The 25,875-nt window shown below is 49.2% G+C and overlaps 1 protein-coding gene and 1 long non-coding RNA gene across 2 annotated transcripts in view; one reads left to right on the top strand and one right to left on the bottom strand.

The window, feature by feature from the left end:
* FARP1 (FERM, ARH/RhoGEF and pleckstrin domain protein 1) overlaps window positions 1-25,875 on the bottom strand; it is a 328,142-nt gene that overhangs the window by 8,725 nt on the left and 293,542 nt on the right. Inside the window, exons 17-24 of the mRNA XM_017862101.1 lie at window positions 17,404-17,482; window positions 10,436-10,673; window positions 5,926-6,056; window positions 2,454-2,522; window positions 2,138-2,227; window positions 1,295-1,377; window positions 1,101-1,213; window positions 485-651 (exon numbers count right to left, since the gene is read on the bottom strand). Coding sequence (XP_017717590.1) covers window positions 485-651; window positions 1,101-1,213; window positions 1,295-1,377; window positions 2,138-2,227; window positions 2,454-2,522; window positions 5,926-6,056; window positions 10,436-10,673; window positions 17,404-17,482 — 970 coding nt within the window. The remainder of the gene's footprint in view (window positions 1-484; window positions 652-1,100; window positions 1,214-1,294; window positions 1,378-2,137; window positions 2,228-2,453; window positions 2,523-5,925; window positions 6,057-10,435; window positions 10,674-17,403; window positions 17,483-25,875) is intronic.
* On the top strand, window positions 11,948-15,559 carry LOC108522068 (uncharacterized). Its single transcript, XR_001883362.1, has 3 exons — window positions 11,948-13,934; window positions 14,188-14,316; window positions 14,471-15,559. It is a non-coding gene; the product is annotated as an uncharacterized LOC108522068 (long non-coding RNA).

Genomic DNA, 25,875 nt, shown 5'->3' on the forward strand with positions numbered 1-25,875 from the left:
GTCCCCTTCTCCCTGGGTTCTTTCAGGAACCAGGACACTGGCTTTGGCTGGCACCTGCTTGCCATCATGCAGACTCTCCTCCCGCCCATGCACCCGATTCCTGTGGGTGGTTCAGGATGTGACAGCCATGGAACTGTCCAGTAGCTGTGCCCTGGGCACCTGTGTTCTAGGCTAACTGCATGAGAGGCAAAAAAAACAGGTGAAGAATGAGAGAAAATGATCTTATGGACGGCAACAGGGACTGATGAGCACCAAGAGACATGATTGCATTTGCGGGAGGTTGGCGCCCACTCCATGCCACCTACAGGATACCTCCAGCAGGCTCCAAAGGGGGTCCAGCGTTGATCCTTCCCTGCTTAGCCACCATGGGTGGGTGGGGCCACCCATGGTGCCAGCCTCCCTCAAGGCCCTGGCCCAGAAGTTTGCCTGGGTTCTGCTTGGACCAGCACAAGCTGGGAACCAGAGCTGCCCTGCCCCCGCGTACCTCCACTGCGATGCTAAAGTCCACCATGGAGACGCTGGTGTTGCGGTGCCAGCACACGTGCACCATTGTGTTGCCACGGTGCGGGGCCTGGCGCTCCAGCGACGTGCGCGAGGCGCTCAGGTCATCCTCTGACTCCTGGTCAGCCGCGGTGGCTTCATCAGGGGACTCTACAGGATGGGGCAAAAGGCAGCACTTCTGATCTTTCCTCCCAGCACCCCTTCCTGATACCCTCTGAGGTGCTGGAAGGTTGGGGGCTCACAGCAGTCACACCCTGTGGTACCTAACCAGAATCTAATGAGGCCCCCACTGAAGGGGGACGGACCCTGGAGCCCGGCCCCTCCCGTGTGTGTGGAGTGCAGCCCTCCCTCTGGGTGTGGACAGCCTGGTGTTCTCTCCGTGTGACAAGGGTAAATGCTGCCCCAGAAAAGGAAACTTCCCAGCTCCCTCACGCTGTTTGCAGGTGTTTTAGGAAAAAGAACTGTCTTGCTCTTTGGCTTTAAACACAAATGTAGACCACAGATGTGAGGCCTACCCGATGGGGTGGCTTTAGATGCAAAAATGCCGTCCCTCCATGAACCAGACCCCAGCATGGGCAGGCTGCCCTGGCCACACTCACTGTTGTCAGGGGGGCTGCTGGCCAGGAACTCGGGGGCGGGGCTGCTGCTCTTCTCTGCCAGGTCAATGGCCATCTGGATGTCCTCAACCCACTTCTCCATCTCAGACCGAGAACTGGAGACAGAGACACGTCAGGTGTTCAGGCCACAGCACGTCAAAGGGTTGAAACAGGCAAGGGGCGGGCTCCCGAGTTACCTGGCGGCCACGATGATGGACTGCCGCTGGCCCCGGAGGGTCAGGCAGTGGGGCACCCCCCACTCGTCTTCGCTTTCCTCAATCTGTGGGCAAGAGAAGATAACGTCACTGTGAGGGACGTGATGCACTTCCAAACATCCATGAGCTGGCAGCCGGGCAACTCAGAAAAGGAGGGGTGCCACTGAGCCGGGCTCAGGAGACCCAGAGCCCTGCAGAGGGAGGAGGCACTCTGAGTTGGAAAAACCAAAATCGGAAAGGCGACAGGAAGATCGCAGCGCGCTGAATGTTTCTGGCAGAGCCCACAAACTTCCCTCTCTCCAACCCCGGAGGACAGCGTGGGCACCAGCCAGGGCCACATCCCAGGCCCAGGCGCCCTGTACACCTGCCTGCCAAGGGGGACAGGAGGCAACCCCAAGCCAACTCGGGGGAGGATGAGGCGGCCGGCCCAGTGCCAGGGAGGGGGCGCTGTCATTCTTGCGTGTGGCGAGGACTGTCGGGGCCCCTGGGGCCAGGCGCAGGCGGTGGGAGGCGAGTTCATGCCAGACGGCCTCATCAGCTTGCCCCTTCACTCGATTCTATAAGGAAGGGACCCGCACATCCCGTGTGCAGGAGAAGGAGCCGTATCCCCAGAGCCCCACTAGAGAAGCCCTAGAAGGCTCGATCTTTTAGGTTAAAGGGTTGCATGGTCTTCGATGGTCTTTGAGCCCAGGTCTCGTAACCAAGGTGACACTGGCCACCCTCTCCCTTCCTATCCAGTCTCTCCCTTCCCCTCCTCATCACCGGGTCAGCAGTGCCCGCGGCCCCCGAGGACAGGCCCTGGCCTCAGGCCTGCGCCGTACTCACCGTCATGCCATAGAGCGGGAGCTGCCCGTGGACTTTCAACTGATTGGAGGCCGTCAGCCCCCGGCTCGTGTACAGCAGGACGTCGTTGAACTAGAGGAACCAGAAGTGTGTGGAAGTGAGACCCCCTGTGGACAGCAGGCCTGCCCCCAGCCTTCACTGTCCTCATCAACTGTCCTCAACTGTGCCTTTACTGTCCTCAACAACTCGGGCCTGGGCACCTCTGGCTGCTCCTCCTCCACCCCAGGTCCCCCCCTCGGGGGCCTTGCTTGGCCAGGTGACACGATCCTTGTGAGGACGAACCTCTCTCTCCACTCACCAGGAAGAACATGCGCTGCTGGAGCCCCTTCCCCGAGAGCTTGCTGAGGCTGCCCAGGCGGATGAACTCCTGCAGGGGAGACAGACCGGAGGGCTGGCCGCGAGCACGCAGACCCCAAGGGCTGATGGCCAGTGTGCAGACCCTGAGGGTTGACTTTGTAGCCCCTGAGGGCTGTGAGTGTGCAGACCCCGAGGACGGACTGCGAGCGTGCAAACCTGCTGGCTTCCTCCCACCTGGGTCCCCTGCATGGTGGAAGTTACGGCACTCAGCTGCGATTCACTGCACACTTGCTCTGCCCCAGGTGCTGTGCTAAACCCTCTCTAGGGATCCCCTGTCTCCCTCCCAGGAAGGTACAGGGCGGTACCACCGTCAGCTGCCCCAACAAAGGATACTGACGGTCGGGTTCAAGAGTGCCGGGGCCTCTCTGAGGACCATATGCGTAACCCCAGGATCCCCAGGGCTCCCCACGGTGAGGGAGATTAGAAGGACCCCAAGCAGTTCTCAAAGAAGGAGGCTATAAAAAGTGGCAGGAAGGGACCCTTGAGGACGGAGAGGCCACATGGGAGCACTGTGGCTGAAGGAAGCTTCTCCATGATTTAAAACCCTGCTTCTCAATGAGCAGGAACTGCATCGAGGATAAAGGAGTGAGAGGCAGATGTGTCCAAGGCACCTCTGCATCCCGAGTGACATCCTCCCCGGGCTGTACACTCTTGAGGGCATGGATTGCAGGGGTGCAAGCACTTGAAAAACAAACAAATGATCATTTTTCAATTGTGGTGGAATCCGCGAAACACGGAGCCTGCGTGGCCTTCGCGCATTTACAAGGTAGCCCCATCATCACCACCATGGACTTCCAGAACGTGCTCCCTCAGGGGTCTGCCGTCCCACCTTCCCATTCTGCCCTGGGTTGACTCGAAACAATGAGTGGATGTGAGGCAGGCTGATGAGCGAAAGAATCGGGGGATCATCTGAACTTAGGAAGGAACACCCAATTCCATCTTCACCTTTACTAATACAATGGCCTCCTCTCTGGAGCACACGGGATGTGCCTGGCATGTCCTAAGTATGGAGTCCTAAGAAGGGACAAGGAGCCAGGCTGGTGGGACCAAGAGAAAGCAAAAAGACAAAGCAGAGAAGCTATACAGGTCTGCCTTTCTTCATGGTCCAGGACACAGCCCTCCTGCACAGATAATTCACCATCTTCCTGCACCCAGCTATCACCAGACCCTTGCTGATAGAAAAACGCAAGTGAGTTCGCTGCAGCCGTGGCGTTATCATACTGCACAAAGCCCTTGCTGGCACACAGCACAGACACCATCTGATGAAAGTCCCCAGCAAGCCTTTGTCTCCTTGCAGTCACTTCCTCTCTTGTTGTTGCTTTCTGGCAATATATTTTCCTACTTCTCTAATAAGCCTGCCTTTATCTATAACCGTCTTAGTAAATGCTTCTTACCACCTGCACTGCCAGCCTCAGATAGTCACTGATCACCTGCGACACTGAGTGATTACAGGAGCTCCAGACGTGAGCCTGCACCTTCAATATCATTATTCCCATGTTTCAGATAAGGAGACTGAGGGGCAAATGATTAAGAAACTTGCTCACGATCACCTGGTCAGCCAGTGTGTGACAGAGCAAAATGCTTTCCATTGTGCTGTGGAATGTAATTAATGCCACTAAACTACGTGTACGTTTCATCTCTTCAATTAAATGTAGGTAGGGAAAAGGAAGATAATTCATATGTATTGTGTCATTTTCACATAGCACATCTCATTTGATCTTAATGACCTGTGAAGGAGAGGCTATGGTCTCCATGTTCCATGGTCCCCTGCCGCCCCGGGTTCTGGTAGAGCGAGACTTTGAACCCAGGGCCGCCTCCTCCAATCCAAGGCTCTCTCCATTGCAGTGGAAAGTATTTCCTCAAAATAAGGAATTCTTTATCAGTGGTCTCTTCACCGTGTAGCATGATATGCTAAGTATTTTACACCTTTCAAAGCTGAGAGAAAATTACATCGATTCAGCAGGGCTTTCTGAGGGTTCTGTGTGGATGGGTAAATAAGGTCATTACGTGCCAAGGCCCGGCAGGATCTTCTCACCAGCAGAGCTGAGGCAATCCCAGCTCTAATTTCTGCCAGTGCTTAACCGCATCGCTCTTTTTTTTTTTTTTTTTTTTTTTTTGTGAGGCGGAGTCTCGCTCTGTCACCCAGGCTGGAGTGCAGCGGCCGGATCTCGGCTCACTGCAAACTCCGCCTCCCGGGTTCACGCCATTCTCCTGCCTCAGCCTCCCGAGTAGCTGGGACTACAGGTGCCCACCACCTCGTCCGGCTAGTTTTTTGTACTTTTTAGTAGAGACGGGGTTTCACTGTGTTAGCCAGGATGGTTTTGATCTCCTGACCTCGTGATCCACCCGTTTCGGCCTCCCAAAGTGCTGGGATTACAGGCTTGAGCCACCGCGCCCGGCCCACTCTTCTGACAATCTCTCACAACGTGGCTTCTGGTCAGTTTTGTAATGAGGCTTCCTGACAGAAATGCTCCAGTACACGGAGAGCTTCCCTCCCCTGCCCTGAGTTACAGATATAAAGGTTCCAGGGCAGCTGCCTGTCGGAAAAGACTAAAAGTCCCTGAGATGCTGGATCCTGGCCTGCAGGGTCAGGCAGGCCCGCAGCAGATCAGAGCAGCTACAGTGAGTTGTCTCTTGACCTGGGTGACGTAGGGTTTGAAATGGGAGTGCCACAGGGTAAAGATCCCAGAGAGAGATTTGATGAGATGTAGCAACTGAATAATATGTTTGATTCCTGGGTGGTGATGGCTTCCTAGGAAGGGAAGTGGAGAAGGCAGGCTTTGTTCCTGTCCTCCACATTGGCACTGGCCTGGAAGGAGTGTGTGTAGGAAGCCATGTTCGGTGGCAAAGACCTGTGTCTCAGGCAGGGGCTGGGGAGGGGAAGGCGACAGTGTCAGTGAACTTGCATCTCTCCTGGAACTGCTTTCCAGCTAAGATTTGGTATTTTAATTTTGAACTGAAATTAAATTATATATAGAAGATTGAGTTTTAAAAAAACACTTCATACCTGCATGGGAATTCCTAGCATAATTTAATGCACTAACTTTCTGGCTTTATTACTATTTACCTAATTCTTTTTTTTTTAAATTTTCCATTTTCATTTATGCACATTTAAAAAAAATGAAATAAGCAATCTGAAATCTTCTGTGGGATATGGTAGGGAAAAGGTAAAGAAGCGAATCACCCTGTAAAGAGAAAAACAGAACACGAGGTCAGAGGATTGCTCTATCTCCTCCGAACGTGATGATGCCGAACTAACGACACCGCCGTGTTTTTCCAGTTGTCTCCCAGGCGGATGGAAAGAGGACATTTTGCCTTGCAAGTGTCTCTATTCAAAAGGTTCAAACGTAAGTCCCTCCGATGCCTCCTTTCTGCTCCCCCCTGCAGTGCATTGTGAGGCCACTGCTGCTTACCCTTCCTGGGACCACAAGATTGTCAATGCCAATCAAATCTTTCTTGAGTTCGTGCAGCTTCTGGAAATTCTCCATCTTGATCATCGTACCGTGGAGCTGTGCCACCATCTCCGTGATCTCTGCCAAAGCAGCTGTGAAGGAAAGACACACAGTCTGCAGCGGGAAAGGCAGGCAGGGGTCTTCCCCTAGCAGCTGTCAGCTCAACGCTGCAGGGAAATCACTCCAGTCCTTGCATAGTATTCAAAGGTATCTTTTGAGCGAAAACAGTGTTATTTCTCTATAACAAAAATTGATAGTGCATTTTCTGAATTTATTTGCTTCACTTTAGCATCTTGAAACTGTAAGTGACCCGTGCATGGCTACGTGGTGTACTGCTGTCCTTCAATGAGACGGACTTGTTGGCTTAGAGGGGAAAGACACGGGGGAAGAAGACTGCCTTGAATTTTGTCCCTGGGTAGAGACTTTTCTTTTCCCTCCTGTTACTCGGAAAGAACAAGGCACAGTGAGCACAAAGAGGCCATAGAAAAATCTGGAGCAAAGTCAGCATCTCTTTGAGAGGAGGTGTAATTGATATTGTGAAGTGTCAGTATCACTCCAGGTAACTAACATTCCCCCACACCCCAGTTCTGCCTTGTGTAGAAATTACACTGTTTGTCAAGATGGTTGCGAAGAATTGCTGCAGAATTTGAATTTTTTTATTATTATTTGTTTGAGACAGAGTTTTGCTCTTGTTGCCTAGGCTGGAGTGCAATGGCACAATCTCAGCTCACTGCAAACTCTGCCTCCCAGGTTCAAGTGATTGTCCTGCCTCAGCCTCCCAAGTAGCTGGGATTACAGGTGCATACCACCACGCCCGGCTAATTTTGTATTTTTAGTAGAGAAAAGGTTTCATCATGTTGGTTAGGCTGGTCTCGAACTCCTGACCTCAGGCGATCGACATGCCTTGGCCTCCCAAAGTGCTGCAATTACAGGCACGAGCCACCGCATCAGGCCTTTATTTTTTAATAGAGGCATAGCTCCCCTATACTGGTGGGCATCCTGTATTTAAAAGGAGCTAGTGCCTGATTAATACAAGCTTGGGTGGCACGCAAGTCCCCAGCGGCTGACAAGCTTGGGTACTTTGGTCAAGAAAAGCGAGAAATACTTGTTGACTGAACTTCAGGCTTCAGAACACTAAATACCTCTTTGACCACTTCCCCCAGCATTTCCGTGTTGGAAGGCAAGCATTTAGTTTTCTTGTTTTTTCCCCCAAGGATGCAAGTTAAATTCTCCCAGGCTCATCAGAGAATGCGGTCTCAGCCATAGTGACAAATCCCAGGCCTCGCTTGATCTTAAGATATTACCACCCAGTTTGGTCCAATAAACATTTACTTGGCACCCAGTGCTCAGTGGCAAGGCTGGGGGGAAGTGACGGGGTTCTTAGAGGAAAATGATGGAATGATGGCACCCTGGCCCCCAGTGCTCATGGGCAGGGGTGTGCTGGGAACAGCCCTTGGCACTCAGTATCCCTCCAGCTCTGGAAATCTAGGCTCCTACAGTGCTGCCACCTCATGCTTTAAGCTAGCTAGCACTTTCTTCCTCAATCCTCAAGGATAGCCTATCTCCATTGGGTACTGTTTAGAGAAATAGCAGAATGAAACTGGTGAGTCCACCAAGGACAGTGCCTGCAAAACCACACTGCTCTCACCCCCATGGGCGCTAGATCTGAGCAGTCCTCAGAGCCAGGAGAGGCCCTGGGTCCTTTCCTCCAGGCTCGGCCAACACACAGGCAATGCCAGTGTGACAGGACAAGGCGGACAGGAGGTCAGCTTAACATCAGGTGCCAGGCACAAGCTGAGGCTTAAAGGACGAGAGAGAGCTGGCCAGGAAAGGCCAAGGAGGTGGTGGCCAGGAGTCTAAGCAGAAGGAACGGAATGCGCCAAGGTGTGGAGGCAAGAGGCAGCATGGTTTTTGTTTTTAGAGACTGGGTCTAGATTTGTCGCCTGGGCTGTGGTGCGATCATAGCTCACTGCAGCCTCCAACTCCTGGGCTCAAGCGATCCTCCCACCTCAGCCTCCTGAGTAGCTGGTACTATAGGTGCATGCTCGTAATTTTAAAATTTTTTTGTAGAGACGGGCTCTCACTATGTTGCCCAGGCTGCTCTTGAACTCCCAGCCTCCAATGATCCTCCTGTCTTGGCCTCCCAAAGTGCTGGGATTACAGGTGTGAGCCACCACCCTTGGCCAGCATGGTTTGTTTTAAAGAGAGATGGTCAACAACAAACCATGTCAGGAGGCACTTGTGTTCCCCTTCTGTGAACTGTCACTGTCTTAATTACTTTGTCGTCTACATATTGCGTTGCCTTTTTTAACAACTAATTTGTAGGAGTCTGCCATATATTCTAGATATTAACAATGATTTTTCTAGAATAAGCCTAATATCACTGTTTTCCTCCTTAAAACGCTTCCTGTTCAGCTTCTGCTGTTAGGTTACGGGTTTGCAGGATCCAGGGGGTGCAGTGGGATGTGGCTCCTGCTTTCTGTTGCAGCCTCACTTTGTGGCTCTCCCTGTGCCCTGCACGCTTTTGACAATGTTCCGGTCTCTGTCCCCTCTGAACCTGAGCTGGTGGTGTTTCTAACTCTATTCTCCACACCCTGCCTTCACCCAGGAAAACTCCTATTTACATTTTAGCTCTGAACTTAGACACCATTTCCCTTTGAGATTCCCCCAACACCCGCCAATGCCCCGGCTCCAACTGCACCGTCCACTTGTCTCTCATGGCCCTAGTGCAGGGTCGCCACTGCCCAGGTACCTGCCTGCAGACCCTCCAGCAGGTCCTGTGAGGTCAGGGGCCACACTGTTCCTTCTCCCTCACACGCCCAGTAGAGGTTTATCCCTCACCCCCTTCCCACCCTTTCCCCACAAGTCCCCAAAGTCCATTGTATCATTCCTATGGCTTTGCATTCTCATAGCTTAGCTCCCATTTATGAGTGAGAACATATGATGTTTGGTTAATACACGTCCCTTATAAAAGTGTATTAACCAAATACAGCTGGGGTGTGAGAGCTGGCCAGGCCAGGTCACGAAGACTTTCAATTTTAGCCTGAGGCAGTCAGCTGTCACCCAGGTTTTAAGCAAAAATATAAGAAGATGGATTTTTAAAAAGATGACACGTTTGGCCAAAGAACTGGAGGTGTTTCTGACATTTCAGGCAAGAGATAAGGACCTTGACCTCCTAGTGGGTGTGCAGATTCGGGCCACCTGTGCGACAGCCACCTACGCAGGGCCAACTCCGCATGCTTAAAGGCTAGGTCAGGAAGTGCAGACACTCACAGACCACACGTGACACCAGACAGAACGACTTCCGTTCAGAAGAGCATGAGTGGCCCTGGGGGAAAAGCAGGGTCTGGAATGGGGGTCTGACTTCTGAGTGACCCTGCAAGTCCCTTCCCCTGAGTCTCAGCGTCCCTATTTGTAAAATGGGATAATGCAATTGATCTAAAGGGGTCATTAAAGGAGTAACGGTGTGAGCATTGGCACAGTATCAGGTACACGGTACCTGGCCTGGGGCTGAGCAAGCATAAGCGGGTAGGACTGTCCATGAGATAGAAGGGCAGGACGGTTGTGACCATGGGTTCTAGGTTTAGGTTCCAAATCATTTCCCTCCCAGCTGGGTGACTGGGCAGGTTCCTTAACCTCTCTAGTCTCGGTAGTCCCCACATGTAAGACGAACTCACCTGTGCCTGAGGCTTGGGAAGAGTTAATACAGGAGAGGTGCCTCTTATGGCGTCAGGCACATTACAAACGCCCGGCAGCAATGAGCAACAGGATTTGTTACAAGCTATGTTCTGTGGCCATGGTAGAGGGATGAGTTTCAACCATGTGTAGAAGCAAGCTTCCTGGGTGAGGGCTAACTGTAAGCGGAGCTTCTCTAGGGATATTTGCACAAAACCACCCGGGGACGAAAGGAGAAAACGCACACAAAAGGGAAAGGAAGAAAGGGGTCATGATGATCATTAGCATCTTCTTTACCGTCAAGGTGTGGCTGGGCATGGTGGCTCACGCCTGTAATCCCAGCACTCTGGGAGGTCAAGGTGGGTGGATCATGAGGTCAGGAGTTCGAGACCAGCCTGACCAATATGATGAAACCCCGTCTCTACTAAAAATACAAAAATTAGCCAGGCGTGGCAGCCCGCGCCTGTAATCTCAGTTGCTCCAGAGGCTGAGGCAGGAGAATCGCTTGAACCCGGGAGGTGGAGGTTGCAGTGAGCCGAGACTGCGCCATTGCACTCCAGCCTGGGCAACAGAGCGAGACTCCATCGCAAAAAAAAGAAAAGAAAGAAAAGAAAATCAAGATGTAACCAAACACCAGATCAGGAATAAAAAGCAGCGCCTGCCCTGATGAAAAGCTGGGACCCAGCATCGGCTGGTCTCTCTCCCCGGGAGGCCTCTCCCTGGCTGGGCTCAGTCTGGGAGCACTCGGTCTGAACCGTGACATGGGCACCAGGTGGCACAGGCTCCCGGCACTCACCTCGGCAATCCCTGAAGTCGGCGTGGCTCGGCGGGTGGTGTTTGCAGAGCCGCTCCAGGACCTGCTTGTAGTGCATGAGCCGGTGCAGTGGCCGCAGGAGGAAGGTGTTGAGCGGTAGGTAACACACTTTCTGCAGCTCGAAGTCTCTGCAGAAGTTCTCCAGCCGCCGGGAGCTCTTGATCCCGTTCTCCAGGGCCTCCAAGGCCTCGCTGTGCTTCCACAGGTGAGCCGCCAGGTGCTTGGGGGGCAACAGAGGAAGAGGGGCCTGTTCAGCTGACCGGGATACACCTGTGTTCCACCCAGTTTCACCTGGGAAAATGAAGCGCACCTGCGCTCTCTTTAGTTCCTGGATTTGTTTAATTTCCTTAAATTTCACATTGTTCATAGTTCACTTTTTGGTATTTCACTTAAGTTCTCAGGATGAAATAAAAAGGCCTATTAAGGTACTGAGCAGTTTAAAAATACACATGGATCATAAAATATATGAGCTGTATGTAGATAGAACATCAAAGGTATAAATGTTCTTTTAAAATGGAGCCTGGAAAAACTGGGGAGAAATATATGAACAGGAGCTCCTTAAGGGGGGCTGTGGTTTTCTTCTAAATGTCATCAGATAACAACCCGGGGTCCATCAATAAGCATTAGTTTTAAAACCACATTCCTGCTTCCCTCGCCCCATTTGCTCAGACAGTAACTAAGCAGCTATGTGAGCCCCTCCTCTGCTAGGTCAGGGAGACGGATGAGAGTCAGAAAGCGCCCTCACTCTCCCGGAGTCATGGTGGGGATGGAGACAGAGTAAGCGTTTGGATGACAGAGCATTAAAGGAGGAATGAATGCACCCAGGTGGGAGGGAGGAATTCCAAGGCAAGGACACTGCCAGGCAGATAGGGGGAGAGCAGGGAACAGGGGACACGGCGAGACACAAAAGCCGAGGTTGCTTTCTTCAAGTCTCATTTGATAATCACCTCCTAGAGTGGGCTTGCTCTCTGTGTGCTGGTAACTCCCAAATCTAAATTTTTACTTTTTGCAGCAGGGTCTTGCTCTGTTGCCCAAGCAGCAGGGTCTTGCTCTGTTGCCCAAGCTGGAGTGCAGTGGCACAGTCTCAGTTCACTGCAGCCTCAAACTCCTGGGCTCAAGGGATCCTCTTGCCTCAGCCTTGGGCAGCTGGGACTACACAGGCTTGAGCCACCATGCCCAGCTAATTAAAAAAAAAAAAAAAAAAAAAATATAATATCTTATATCTATATATGTATAATATGAATCTATATTCTATATATTTTAAATATCTATATCTATATATGTATATCTATCTATATATGTATATATCTATATCTATATATCTATATATATGTATATCTATATATATATATGTATATATATCTATATATATATATGTGTATATATATGTATATATATTTAGAGAGACAGGGTCTCACTATGTTGCCCAGGCTGCTGGTCTCAAACTCCTGGCCTCAAGTGATCCTCCCACCTTGGCCTCCCAAAGTGCTGGGAGTACAGGCATGAGGCACCACGCCCGGCCCAAAATCTAGATTTTTCTATCATGTATGTGGGTGTATATTTGTATACATGTCTGTCTATACATATAAAAGACATAAAATGATGAAAGTTTTTTGTAATTGACTTGTTTTTATAGAAAAGCCTATGGTAGTATCTGGCACAGGCGAGTAGCCCAAGTCAGAGAGGAAAACACAGAACCAGACCTAGATTTCTCATCCAGGCTATGGCCCAACCTCAGTGGCTTCTCCACACCCATGCCCCGGAAAGAGCTGGAAACATAGGCCGTCCAGACACCCACTTCCTCCTGCCTCACCTGGGGCCCCCATGTTTCTTCTCTAACTTCAGAATGGGTACCACCACCAACCAGGTACTCAGGACATTAAAACCTGGGGCATACTCCACATTCTTTCCTTGTCTGAACCCATCCCCAAGTCCTATCAATTTGTCCTCCAGAAAATGTGGGACCTGCTCTTGTCTTCTTTCCCATGGTCACTGTTCTCATTCCGGTCTGGCATCGTCCACTGCTGCGTGGTCTCCAGCCCCTTCCACTTCACTGTGAGTTGAGCCCCCTGAATGAACTTTCCACAATGCCACTCAACAGACTCCTCTTAGGCCGGAATCCCTCTGACCTCTCTGGTACTGATGCTTGCCACTCACCCTGAGCCACCCACTGACCACCTTGCACTCAAATGCACCACGCTCTTGCACCCAGAGCCTCTGTCCACAATGCCCGCTGCTGAGGACCCCCCATCCCTCAGGGTTACTCCAGGGCCTGCCCTGCTCTGTGCTCCTGCATCCTCCTGCACTCACTGCTGTGCCTGTCCACATCATCCTCCTGCACTCACTGCTGTGTCTGTCCACATCATCCTCCTGCACTCACTGCTGTGTCTGTCCACATCAGCCCTTATCACACAGCCTCCCTGCTGGGTTGATTTCATGACTTTCTATTTTGACATAGACATTCATAGGAAGTTGCAAAGAAACATACAGGGAGGGACTGTGCACCCCTCACCCAGCCTCCCTCAATGGTGACATCCTGCAAAACTACAGTACAATATCAACACCAGGAAATTGACATTGGTACAGCCCACAGAGCTTATTCAGATTGCACCAGTTATACACGCTCGTGTGTGTGCATGCATGTGCGTGCATGTGTGTGTCGCTCTGTGCAATGCTATCACACCTGTGGTCCCCTATTTGATTTTGAGAGAGGGCATCATCACGTTGTAACATCCTGGCAAGTTGTCACATCCTTGGGGCCTGCCATATGCAGTGGGTGTCCAAAGGTCTTCCCTGTACATACTAAAGAGCAAACGAAGCAATGCACACACCCAGGCGAAGGCAGGGGTCTTGGGAGAACACATGAGTTAGCGGTGGCCGGAAGGCAGGGTAGAAGGTGAAGGGTTGGGAGCAGGGTCTGGAAAGATGGCCTAGGACTAGAGTAGAGGCTTTCTTCATTAGGTTTAGAGTTTGGACTGCATTCTCCAAACCACAGAGAACCAGGAGGGCTTTGCGCAGTCAGTTTTGTGTTGTATAAACAGCGACTCCAGCCATCATATAAGTAGTGTGTTGGGAGGCTGGGTCGGTGGGAGGTGACTCATTGGGAAGCTGGCCCGGTCGCCTAGCAGGAAGAAAACAGAGAGCCAGGAGGAGCAAAGTGGTAGAAGTGTGAGAAGGAGGTACAGGTGGTAGAAGCTTGGAGAGACAGGCGATACAGGAAGGAATGAAGGTCCCCACTTGCAAAGCAGGTAAAGGTCAGGATGAAAGGCCCTTTCTTTGCATTGATTTCCAAGTGCTTTTGTGTGTCTGGATGGATGTGTGCAGGTGGACGTTCACAGCGTGGGCTGGAGATCCTGATTTGGGTGTCTCTGATTCTCTGGAGGTGGTTAAAGACCCCGGACTACCCTCCCTTGGTCGTGTGACCTCACTCCTGTGTGCAGAGGCTGGGAAGAGCCGATCAGGCTGAGACTGATGACAGCAGGTGAGTGCACAGGTCGGGGGTGGGAGTGGAGTGGGAAAGACACTACAGGCTCGAGAACACTCTAAGCATTTGGACAACAGTGCTGGCCTGGGCTTCTCACATTTCTGGAAACTTCGGCTGTGCCCCCCCCATGCTTTATAGAAATTCTTTAAAACAATAAAAACAGCAATTTTAAAAAACCACAACTAACTTCTCAAAAAGGCTGCCAGTGGCTCTTACAGCCTCTCCATCTATTTTTATTTTGCTTGCACAGAGCTCCATGCTATAAACGCTCATGGCATCAGCACACTCCTGAGATGCCAGCACAGCAGAGGAAGCTGGCTGAATGCAGAAATGCCAGCTCCCCAGACCGAGGAGAAATAATGCCAGGAGCGGAAATCAGGTGAATTTTTAGGTGGTCTTCTGCGCTGGGTTAGCGGAGGGGAAGGTGGGATGTCAGCCTCTGCGGGAAAGCAGCGGTGGGAGTTGGCACACAACCTGGAGAAGCCATGAAGGACACTTGCTGAACGGCGCCACGCTGGGGACTGTCCCCGCAGGTAGGGAAGAGCCTGGCAACTCTGCTGCTGTCCCCAAAGGCCCACACCAGAGTCCAAGCCTCCTTGAAGAGGGCGCCCCCCTGGGGAGCTGTGATCTCAGATTGAGGAACACGGGGAGAAAAGCTGAGAAACCAGAACAGCGCGAGAAAAAGTACAGAGCATGTGAAAAGAGGGAAAAGATGGAAGAGAACAACAGAAACAGCATCATGTTACACAAGAGAGGAAAAAGGACGTTTCTGAGAAGCGAATGAAGCTGGTCTGCAGGGACTACATCCTGTCTGATCCCAGCTATGTGACATCTGAAAGGCAAAACTATGGAGATGGTAAAAGATCAGTGGTTGCCAGGGATTTGGGGGCATCTAAGGGGGATGAATAAGTGGAGCCCAGAGGAGTTTTAGGGCAGGGAAACTGTTCTGTGGATCCCTGTCATTATAATTTGTCAACACCTACAGAATGTACACCACCGAGAGAGCCCTAATGGTCAACCTTGTCAATATTGGTTCATCAGTTTCCACAAGTGCACCAAGCCAGTGCAAAAGGCTAATAGCTGGGGAACTTGTGTGTTTGGGGGTGGAGCGAAGAATATGAGAACTCTGTACTTTCTGCTCAAGTTTTCTATAAAGCTAAAATTGCTTTGAAAGATAAAATACATTAACTTCAGAAACTCCCATGGAAAGTGGAAAAGATGTCTGTTATCCTTCTGTCTGAGTGTTATGCCTCAGCCGTAGCTCATGCCATTCAAAATACTGTGGCTGTGGAACATCTTAGGGAATTCTTGCTTTTCTTTTTTGCATAGGATTCTGCAACCCTGATCACTCCCACGGCCTCTCTCTGGTACTGCCCCAAATTGCAAAGGGTTGCTGTTTGAACACAGTGAAAAAACAAACAATACCTCAGGATTCAGTCAGTGTTATTGTGGTCTTTGTTAAGAGAAAGAGATTGACAGGAAATCTCTTGAGTGGCATTTGATCCTATCTTTTCTGTGCCACCCCCCGACCCTCCTCCCCTTGTCTCTCTCTCATGAGATTCATCTTTGTTTATTTATTGTTTATTTTTGAGATAGGGTCTTGCTCTGTTGCCCAGGCTCGAGTGCGGTGGTGCGATCATGGCTCACTGCAGCCTCAACCTGCTGGGTTCAAGTGATCCTCTCCCCTCAGCCCCCTGAGTAGCTGGAACTACAGGCACTTACCATCACTCCTGGCCAATGTTTTTTATTTTTCGTAGAGACAAAGTCTTGGCATGTTGTCTAGGCTGGTCTCAAACTTGTGGGCTCAAGCAATCCTCCCACCTTAGCCTCCCAAATTGCTAGGATCACAGGCATGAGCCACCACACCCGGCTGAGATATATTATTTTAGTGGGAAAAACTAAACACCAACCCACTTAGCTAGGTTCATGGGAGTTAAGACAAACCCTAACGGTAATTTCATTCTATGAGTGTCCTGTGTATAGTAGGTGCTCAGTTAGCACTGGGTGGATGGACGGGTGGATGGATGGACTAAAATGGGGGCAGTATGAGCACCTTCTTTAGGGGACTGCTAGCTTCTCGGGGCAGTTGCTAGTTTTTAAGGTTGTCATACAGGCTCTGGGCAGTTGAGATTCAGGAAGATTGCTTTAAAATGTGAGTACAGGTGTATTCAAAAGACATGCTGTGTGAATTAAAACATTGTATGTTAAAAGAATTGTTAATGGAGTCAAATGAAAACAAAAAAAGGAAAATTTCTGATATAAGAGATGGGGCAGATTTTTTGAATGTGGTAATTAGTTTAATGTTTATTGACTTCTTTGGATATACTTTCACTTTTATGTCATTCATTGTAGATATCGCTGGATGATTAAAAACATATTTGCGACCAGGCATGATGGCTCATGCCTATAATCCCAGCACTTTGGGAGGCTGAGGTGGGTGGATCACCCGAGGTCAGGAGTTTGAGACCAGCCTGGCTAACATGAAGAAACCCTGTCTCTACTAAAAACACAAAAATTAGCTGGGTGTGGTGGCACGCACTTGTAGTCCCAGCTACTCGGGAAGCTGAGGCAGGAGAATCGCTTGAACCTGGGAGGCGGAGGCTGCAGTGAGCTGAGATCGTGCCACTGCACTCCAGCCTGGGCGACAAGAGTGAAACTCCATCTCAAAAACAACAACAACAACAACAAAACCAACCAACCAAAAAAAACAAAAAACAAAAAACAAAAAAACCGTATTTGCCTCGTACACTGATTTAAAGTCAGAGAATTTACTGAAACACCTACATAGCTCTGAATCTAACATTTGTGTCATGGTTATTAAGAAACCAAAACAACTGGCTGAAAATGAAATGTTCAGACAATGTTTGTCTACGCCTTCTTTTTTTTTTTTTGAGGTTTTGAATCATCCATTCCCAGAAAACACTTGTTGTTTTGGGTACAATGCAAAACTTTCCAAACAAAACACCTACTAAAAATGCTTTCACTAAAGTGATTGGATTTTCATTCATGCTTTGAAATAAAAGTATCTAGAAAGGCTGGAGAAGGGTTTGCCAAACAGCCATCTTCCTGTTGTGCCTTAGATTAGACCAGGGGTGTCCGATCTTTTGGCTTCCTGGGACCACATTGGAAGAAGAATAACTGTCTTAGGTCACACATAAAATGCACTAACACTAATGATAGCTGATGAGCTAAACAAAACAAAACAAAACAAAACAAAACAAAAAAACCCAAAAATCACCAAAAAAAAAATATCATAATGTTTTAAGAGTTTATGAATTTGTTTTGGGCCACATTCAAAGGCGTCCTGGGCTGTACGCGGCTGGTCGGCGGTGGGTTGGACAAGCTTGGTGTAGACAGTCAAATCAGGAGATGCACACTGATGGAAATGGCTTATGGCCTACAACCACAGCAGCCCCGCGCGATTTTCCTCGGTGAACTTGCTCCACCCAAATCTCAACCAGCTCACCTTCATGCCCTGAATGTTCTTCAGCATGACATCGCCGATTCTTTGGTAATCTCTGATTTGGGCATTTGAGCGGCCTTCCCTGAGAGCAAAAGCAAAGGGTTGGAAATGCAAAGCGTTAGTAGTGACATGACCAGAAGAGGCCCAGCCCTGGGTTACAAGTATCAGCCTACTGCTTTCTTTCCAATCACCCCTCCCCGGACATCTCCTGGACCTCTCCTGAACTTCTTATGGAGTCACGGAATGTTACCGTTGGAGGGAGACTTGGAAATTACCCCACTCTTCCTGCAGAGAATTCCACTTACGCTTTGAAAGAGACAAGAGAGAACCAATTTCCGATCCTTTTAATTTGGTGTAATTATTTTACTCTACCCATCTGCACACTGGAGTTTGATTTTATATTAATTTTTTTCCATCCACACTTGGGTGATTTTAGCATCATTAGGTCAGCACAGAGATCATTTGCAGTAAGTGGCTTGTAAACAGATTCTATCCTAGAGATGGGTACTGCTAGACACCTGCAGGAAGCAAGACTCAGACCCAAAGCAAGGTTTCTGCTTCTAAGAGCGCTTGTCTGAAGCAGACCAATAGCTGTCCATAGCCCTTGGGAAGAGAAATGCATAATTGAGAAAGGACAGGAGATGGTACCTGAAGGTGGGAGTGACGCAAATGCCATAGAATGGGGTAGGGTGGGTGGCCCAGGAAGAGACAGGCATGGAGGGGAGGGCCATGGTCCCCCAGACACGTTGGGTGCTAGACAGCAAAGCTGTGGGCACTTTCAGTGAGGTTTGGGGTACACATACACCTTTCCAATGGCTCACTGATCAACGCGGAGAGAAATATAAAAACATGGATGGTAGCGAGTATTTATTAAGTACTGTCCATGCACCGGACACCGTGCATAGTTAATTACAGGCATGAGCCCTTTTAGTCCTCATAGAAACCCTCTGCGGCAGGTACCACTATCACCCTCATTTTACAGTGAAGGAGGCAGAAGCATAAAGCAACGATGAACGTGTCTGGTGTCTGTTATCACGGGGTGTGAACTCACACAGGAGCCAGCTCTAGCTTCCCAGGCCACACACCTAACCGTTATGCCAGTGCATAGCTCCTGACTTCCCCATCAGTGAGAAAGGAATTTCCCAGAGACAATTAAAACATGGCTTTCAACAATCAACCTGGCAATTATCTTTAAACCAACTGTCTAGGAAAACCAGAAGCCAACTTACATGAAAGGAACGAATTAAAAACGACAACAAAAACCCGGCACTAGGCTTCTAATAGGAAGTGAGAGATCCTCAAAGTGGAAAAAAATAGCTGGCAACCGAAGTCAGGAGAGACCCAGGATCTACATATACCTTATGCTGGTTAATATCGAGTGTCAACTTGATTGGATTGAAGGATGTAAAGTATTGATCCTGGGTGTATCTGTGAGGGTGCTGCCGAAGGAGATTAACATTTGAGTCAGTGGAGTGGGAAAGGCAGACCCACCCTCAATCTGGGTGGGCACCACCTGATCAGGTGCCAGCGTGGCCAGAATAAAAGTAGGCAGAAGAATGTGGAAAGACTAGACGGGCCTAGCCGCCCAGCCTACATCTTTCTGCCATGCTGGATGCTTCCTGCCCTCGAACATCAGACTCCAAGTACTTCAGCTTTGGGACTTGGACTGGCTTCCTTGCTCCTCAGCCTGCAGATGGCCTACTGTGGGACCTCACCTTCTGAACGTGTGAGTCAATACTCCTTCATAAACTCCCCTTTATATATACATCTATCCTATTAGTTGTGTCCCTCTGGAGAACCCTGACTAATACACACCCCACAGATGTGGTAGCTAAGAACCTTCTGGCAATGCGAGAAAAGGCTTCCGCTAGGACACTCAGAGCCTTCCTGTTGACTCAATCTCTGATTCATCAAGGATCTTCTGATGAACAGAAGAGGGCAAGGAGGATGCCCTCTTAATTAACACTTAATTAAGCAAACCCAGAAGGTAGAAAAGTCATCATGTGTAGAAACAGGTTGCTCCTGGCTTCACAATCCAGGCAATCAACAGCATTCTTTATTCTATTGGTTCCAACTAAGCATATAGAGCAAATTACATCACAGGGGAGACTGAGGGCACCCAAACCTTTTAGATAATAAAGCTTCTCTAAAATGAAAGAAAAGAGAGCACCCCCAGGCTCCCCAGCTCCTTCCTGGGTCTTCGTTCCTGCCCTGTGTACTAGTAGTCTTCAACCGGGTCAGTTTTCTTCCACCAGCACAGCATACTCAGTCCTTTGCGTTCTCTTAGCTGCCTTCATTGCTACTGCTCCTCTGCTAATTAAACAAATCTCTCCCCACCGCTCTCCTAAAAAGGTTCTGGGAAGATGGCCATTAGCCTCTGAACCACCAGAGCCCATCTCCCCTCCTCCTATATTCGGGCTTTCTGGGCTGGTCAGCCCCACTGCATGACCCTCCAAGCTCATCCGCTAGGGGAAGCTTTCCTCTCCAGACTCCCTCATTTCTCTTCAGGCCAACCGTTCAATTCTCATGGCCACCTCTTCAGGCTGCTCCCAAGCTATCTGTGTGTTTTGGGAGTCCTTTGGTGGTCCTCTCTTTTCACCCTCTACTTCTTCCTATACAAGCCCTCCTATTTGCCCCATGGCAAATAGGAGTTCATGACGAAATATCAGTTCATGATGCCAAACCACGGCTGATGCAGGTAATGCGTTTCTTAGACCATTCAGAACGCTCCATGCGAATGACCCCACATCTTGTATCTCAAACATAAGATGTTCCAGATTTTAGGATCTTATTTCCAACACCAAATCCTCTTCCTCCATTTTCTTTAATTTTTTTTTTTTTTTTTTTTTTTAAGATATGGGGTCTTGCTTTGTCACCCAGGGTGGAGTGTGGTGGTATCATCACAGCTCGCTGCAGCCTCAAACTCTTGGTCTCAAGCCATCTCCCTGCCTTAGCCTCCTGAGCAGCCACTAGAGGTGTGCACCATCACGCCAGCTTATTTTTTTTTTGTAAAGATGGGGTCTATTTTGTCAAAGCTGGCCTTGAATTCCTGGACTCAAGTGATCCACCTGCCTCAGCCTCTCAGCTGGGGTTATAGGTATGAGCCACAGTGCCTGGCCTTGTTATCTGGAACTTAAATAATTGGCCCCAGAATTTTTTGAATGGATCTGCCATTTGAGAGCATACAGAAACAAAGGACTTAAGTTCAGAGGATATCATTTAGATATTCTAGTGAGAGTCTGGATTTCGGGGGAAGAAATGAGGAGGATTCTGGCTTCCATTAGTAATAAGCAACACTCTCTCTCTCATAGACACACCCCCATTCAAGAGAAAATGAAGGGCTGGGAAGAGGATGCTGGGTGAGGGCAGTGGGGCATGAGATGGAAGCCAGATGTCATCTATTTCACTTTCTCTGTTCTTTTGCCAACTATTTATTATCTACTGATGTTAAAACTCCAAACTTGAAAGAACCTTCCTTCCCACATCCATATCTCTCTAAGTCCCCAGCATCTTTCATGGTAGAGATGGCTCTGGGTTGACACCATCAGACCCCTGTGTGGCTGGGAAGATGCAGATGCCTAATTGTAAAGGGGTCAGCTCTACGTGATGTGGTGAGTACAGGCTGGGGGCCTCTGAAGTCACTGCAAACAGTACAACACATCTGTCTTTCTCGTCTCGTTCTGTCCCCACCTCAGGTCACATAGCAAGTCCCAGCCCTGCTTGGTTCCAAATACACAGGACACACAGCCCCAGGGACTGGGGGCAACATCCAAATTCCTGCTGCCCATCTAGAAATATCCTCATGGTTTTACTTCCTCTCCATGTCACTACCTCCAAATCTATAAAGCCGAAGTGTTCCTTCTATTATGAACAGCTGAAAGGTCACTGGATTATCAACAACATGAAAAGGAATTCTAACTCTTCCACCACGTCCTCCGGATGTTAACCTCACAAGAAAGGGGTCCTTGTCTGCAAGGCAGGGCCACATATTTGTTGCCTGCGTAATTACCACACAGCAACAAAGACGAAAATTCTTTTGACAAGTTCACTTAGGAAAACCATGTAAGTCTGCTAAGAAGCTGCCTGGATGCTCAATTCTGACCTGTGCAATGTGATTAACTTACTCCCAGGAGCCACTACACGTCACCTCAGCAAAGGACTCAACACATACTCACACACTTCATGAAATTTTCAGGTCTTCCTGACCTTATATCAAAACTTCACTCACCACAATGTGAGCATTCAGCAGCAGACTGACTGACGGCAAGGAAGAAGAAAAGGACATGAAAATGACCAACTGTGGGTGGGCCGCTGACCAACAGCAAGGTTGTCTCCAAGGGTGGACTGTGCGTGTTTTGCCCATCATCTCCCTAAGAGGAGGCAGAAGGGCAGCCTGTAGGAGTTTTGTCTCTGACTGCCAAGAAACACTCGTGCAGGCTGTCGTCGCAGGCAGGGGCAAAGCCAGCCACGATCAATCAATACTTAGCCCTCTTATTCACCTCCCCAACTGCAGGGTCAACATAAAGCCCATTTAGAACATCAGAGAAACAGTTCACAGTGTGCTGGTGACCTTGGTGGCAATAACATCTCCCAGCTCTCCTCTAAAGCATCATGAGCCCCAGGGCGTGGGCTCCCTCTGAGAGGGCGTGTTTTCTGGAAAGTAGTACCATTTGGCCAGGCTGCGGTGAAGTACCTGGGGAGATTCCTTAACCATGAAAGAGGGTGGTGACTGGCACGCTGCATATCCCAAGGGCCCAACGTAAACCCAAGCGTGTTTACTCATCACCCAGCTCTCCCCTTCTCTCCTTGCCACAATATGAAGAACCATCTCCTCAGAGGACACACGCCAGCAGTGCAGCTTGGAGTTCAACGGCTCATTTTTGTCCCCTGGCTCTATCTCTAGATGCTCACTCAACCCCGAAAACGATCTTTTTTTGAAGCCTCTTAGTCTTTACTTGCAACACCAACACCACATCATTGTCCTCACTACTCCCTGCAGTCTCTGATTCTAAATGGAAAAAAAGTATAAAATTATGTATGTTTGTGAGTCTATGTAAGCGAAAAGCATAGTGTGAAATGAGTAAGTGGGAACAGACGGACCCTACATTAATATATGGGGTGGGGAGGGTGGCTGGGTTCCAAAAGCAAACAAATTAGCCAAAGTAACTGTGTGTATGTGTGTGTGTGTGTGTGTGTGTGTGTATGTGTGTGTGTGTGTGTGTATATACATATAGTTTGTTTTTTTCTTTGAGACAGAGTCTCCCTCTGTCACCCAGGCTGGAGTGCACTGGCGCGATCTTAGCTCACTGCAACCTCTGCCTCCCGGGTTCAAGTGATTCTCCTGCCTCTGCCTCTTGAGTGGCTGGGATTACAGGTGCGTGCCACCACACCCAACTAATTTTTGTATTTTTAGTACAGATGGGGTTTCATCATGTTGGCCAGGCTGATCTTGAACTCCTGACCTCAGGTGATACACCCACCTCAGCCTCCCAAAGTGCTGGGATTATAGGCGTGAGCCACTGCGCCCGACCTAATATATCGTGAATGACATATGTATCAGCCACATGTGATATATGTGGATTTTTCATTAAAGTTCCATTAATCTTAGCATTAATTCACATGCCTACTTGTCAAGACAACATTTGTGCGAGAGGCATCTTCAATGGGCCGGGGACGCCGCACGGGAAACACAGAAGACAGAAGCCCTCCCATTCTCAGCCACCCTCAAGTCTGTCAATTACACTTTTAGGTTGCTCAAAACTATGGCTTCTTTCTTGCCTTCCTAAGGTTTACCACCAGGTCGAGTTGAAAAAGAGGACCAAAAGTGACAACCCAGTCACGGGCAGGTTTGATAGCACCCAGGTGAGCCCCAGTATCATTCCTGTTGCCAACAGGGCACATACTAAAATACAGTAGAAGAGAAGAGCCGTGTCAGACTCGTCTAGTGACCTGGAGAGTGCTTTCTCTCAAGTGTCTTCTAGTAGAAATCCACCTGCAAATTCTGGCAATTGGAAAAACAGTTTCATTTGTCTCAGGGAAATAGCTTGCTCTCAAAGCACTGTGAGCTATATAGTCATGAATAAGGCAGAAAATCCAAGAAAAACTAGTTCCAAGCTATGCTTAAGAACATGGAATCTGGCCAGGCGTGGTGGCTCAATGCCTGTAATCCCAACACTTTGGGAGGCCAAGGCGGGCAGATCACTTGAGGTCAGGAGTTCAAGACCAGCCTGGCCAACATGGCGAAACTCCTTCTCTACTAAAACTACAAAAATTAGCTGGGTGTGGTGGTGCACACCTGTAATCCCAGCTACTCAGGAGGCTGAGGCAGGAGAATTGCTTGAACCTGGGAGGCTTAGGTTGCAGTGAGCCAAGATCATGCCGCTGCACTCCATCCTGGGCAACAGAGGGAAACTCCATCTCAAAACAAAACAAAACAACAAACAAACATGCAATTTTACTCATGCTTAAAAAGGAAGCAAGGCCAAGTGTGATGGCTCATGCCTATAATCCTAGCACTTTGAAAAGCTGAGGTGGGAGGATAGCTTGAAGCCAGAAGTTCAAGGCTGTAGTGATCTATAATCATACCACTGCACTCCAGCCTGGGCAACAGGGTGAGATTTTGTCTCTAAAAAACTAACAAAAATACAAATAAATAAAAGGATATTCCATCATACATTTTGTTTAGCCACTCATGTCAATGGACATTTGGGTTACCTCTTCATTTTGGCTACTGTAGATAAAGCTGCTATGAACACTGATGTACAAGTGTCTGCTGGAGTCCCTGCTTTCAGTTCTTTGGGCACATGCTGAGGAGGGGAACTGCTGGATCCTATTGTAATTCTGTGCTTAGTTTTTTAAGGAACCCTTATGATTTTTATTTTAATGATACCTGGCACAAATACTTGAAGCTTCAGAGAGCTGATAGAATGATAAGAAAAGTATTTAATTCATTTTTGTTCTATGATGGCTCACTGGTGCTTCTATAAAGATGCTCCATTTTTCTGGGCAGTGAAATAATTTTCTGACCTGCTCAGTCATCTGCACTTCAGTCACCGGTGTCAAAGCAACACAATCCTGCTCCCCCTGTGAAACTCCTGACAGCAGCTTGTGAGAGTGTCCCATCCCGGAAAGAGCCCCCTCTCTGCCCTGGAGGGCTCTCCAATCCCTCAGGATGCCCTTCTCACATCTCTTACCCCTGCAGGACTTCCTCCTGCCTGAAGTCTGCTCCTGTACACCAGGAACTATCTTCGTCAAACCATCCTTGCCCTCCTGGCTGCCATTTTCCAAAACCTGCTGTCTTCTGGACCCTCCACCCCCATGTGTGTGTGTGTGTGTTTTTTTTTCTTCCAAACCTCTGGTGGCCTCTTCTGTTTCTTTTGCTGGTTTTTATGCTGCCATGATCTACATTTATGGAAAGCAAGCTGCTTTCCATAAATAGTTGATAAAGGTATAGTCAAGAAGATTCTGCCCTCGGCTCTTTTCCTCTCAATGTTCTCTTCCTTGTGGAAGAGATTCTTCTTGTGGATAACTTCCAAACCTACACCTTTCTGCCTCATTTCCTTCCCAAGCCTAGGACCCACATTTCCAACTGTCTGGAGCACTTCATCATGGGCCCTCAAAATTGTCGTTCCCAAAGCAAGCTCATCTTCCCTTATCGTATTTGTATGCTTCTTTCTTCCTGGCTTGATTTCCCTCCCATTTTCATGACCATCCTCTGAGCTGACTGTGTTCAAAACTCTAGGTGGCCTCCCCTCTCTTTCCTTGCTGTCCCACAGAGCCCTGGCCACCCAGTGATATCTCAACATTCAGTCAGTCTGGTCCTCCCAGCCAGTCTCCTGCATGCTTTGCACGTGACTCTGGCCAAAGTTTCTCCTAAAACGTTCAGCTGATCCTCCATGAAAACTGTGTGCACCCCATAGCCAATTCTGAGGGCCCCTTTGTATGACTGACTGCTTGCTGTCTTCCAGCTCCCAGTTGGCTCGTAAGTGGAGTTTTGTACCCTGCAGAATCTACCAAGGCACCCTGTAGCAAAGCAGGCCTTCCATCCATCTCGGGGAACCCAGCTGGTCACCTTGCACTCAGCCTCTGCCTGTCACCTCAGGGCTGGCATTTGGGAGTCCTGACTGCATGCCAAAGGTTGTTAAGTGGCTCTCTCTGAACTCATTTAAACAGCTGAGTGAACTGTTCTTGCCTTCACAAGGAAAAGAACTCCTGAAGTTATTAGAACTCACCAAACCAGTAATCTTTGTTTTTGAAGAAAGTAGGTAATGTGGCTTTGCCAGCAAGAAGCAGGCCTTGGGCGTCCTCCTTCTCATATGTGTTTACTCAGGAGAAGGTGACATTTGGAAAGGGGCAGGTGTGTTTGCTGAACTAAGCTTCAGCCTAATCATTCCGGAAAACTTCCTGAGACTTTCTCTGCCCTGTAATTTCCCCACTGTTGATGGAAGTATATTGCAGTCTCATGCAGGACTGCGA

The sequence above is a fragment of the Rhinopithecus bieti genome, unplaced genomic scaffold, assembly GCF_001698545.2.
Source record: "Rhinopithecus bieti isolate Rb0 unplaced genomic scaffold, ASM169854v2 scaffold_2254, whole genome shotgun sequence".
Taxonomy (NCBI): domain Eukaryota; kingdom Metazoa; phylum Chordata; class Mammalia; order Primates; family Cercopithecidae; genus Rhinopithecus; species Rhinopithecus bieti.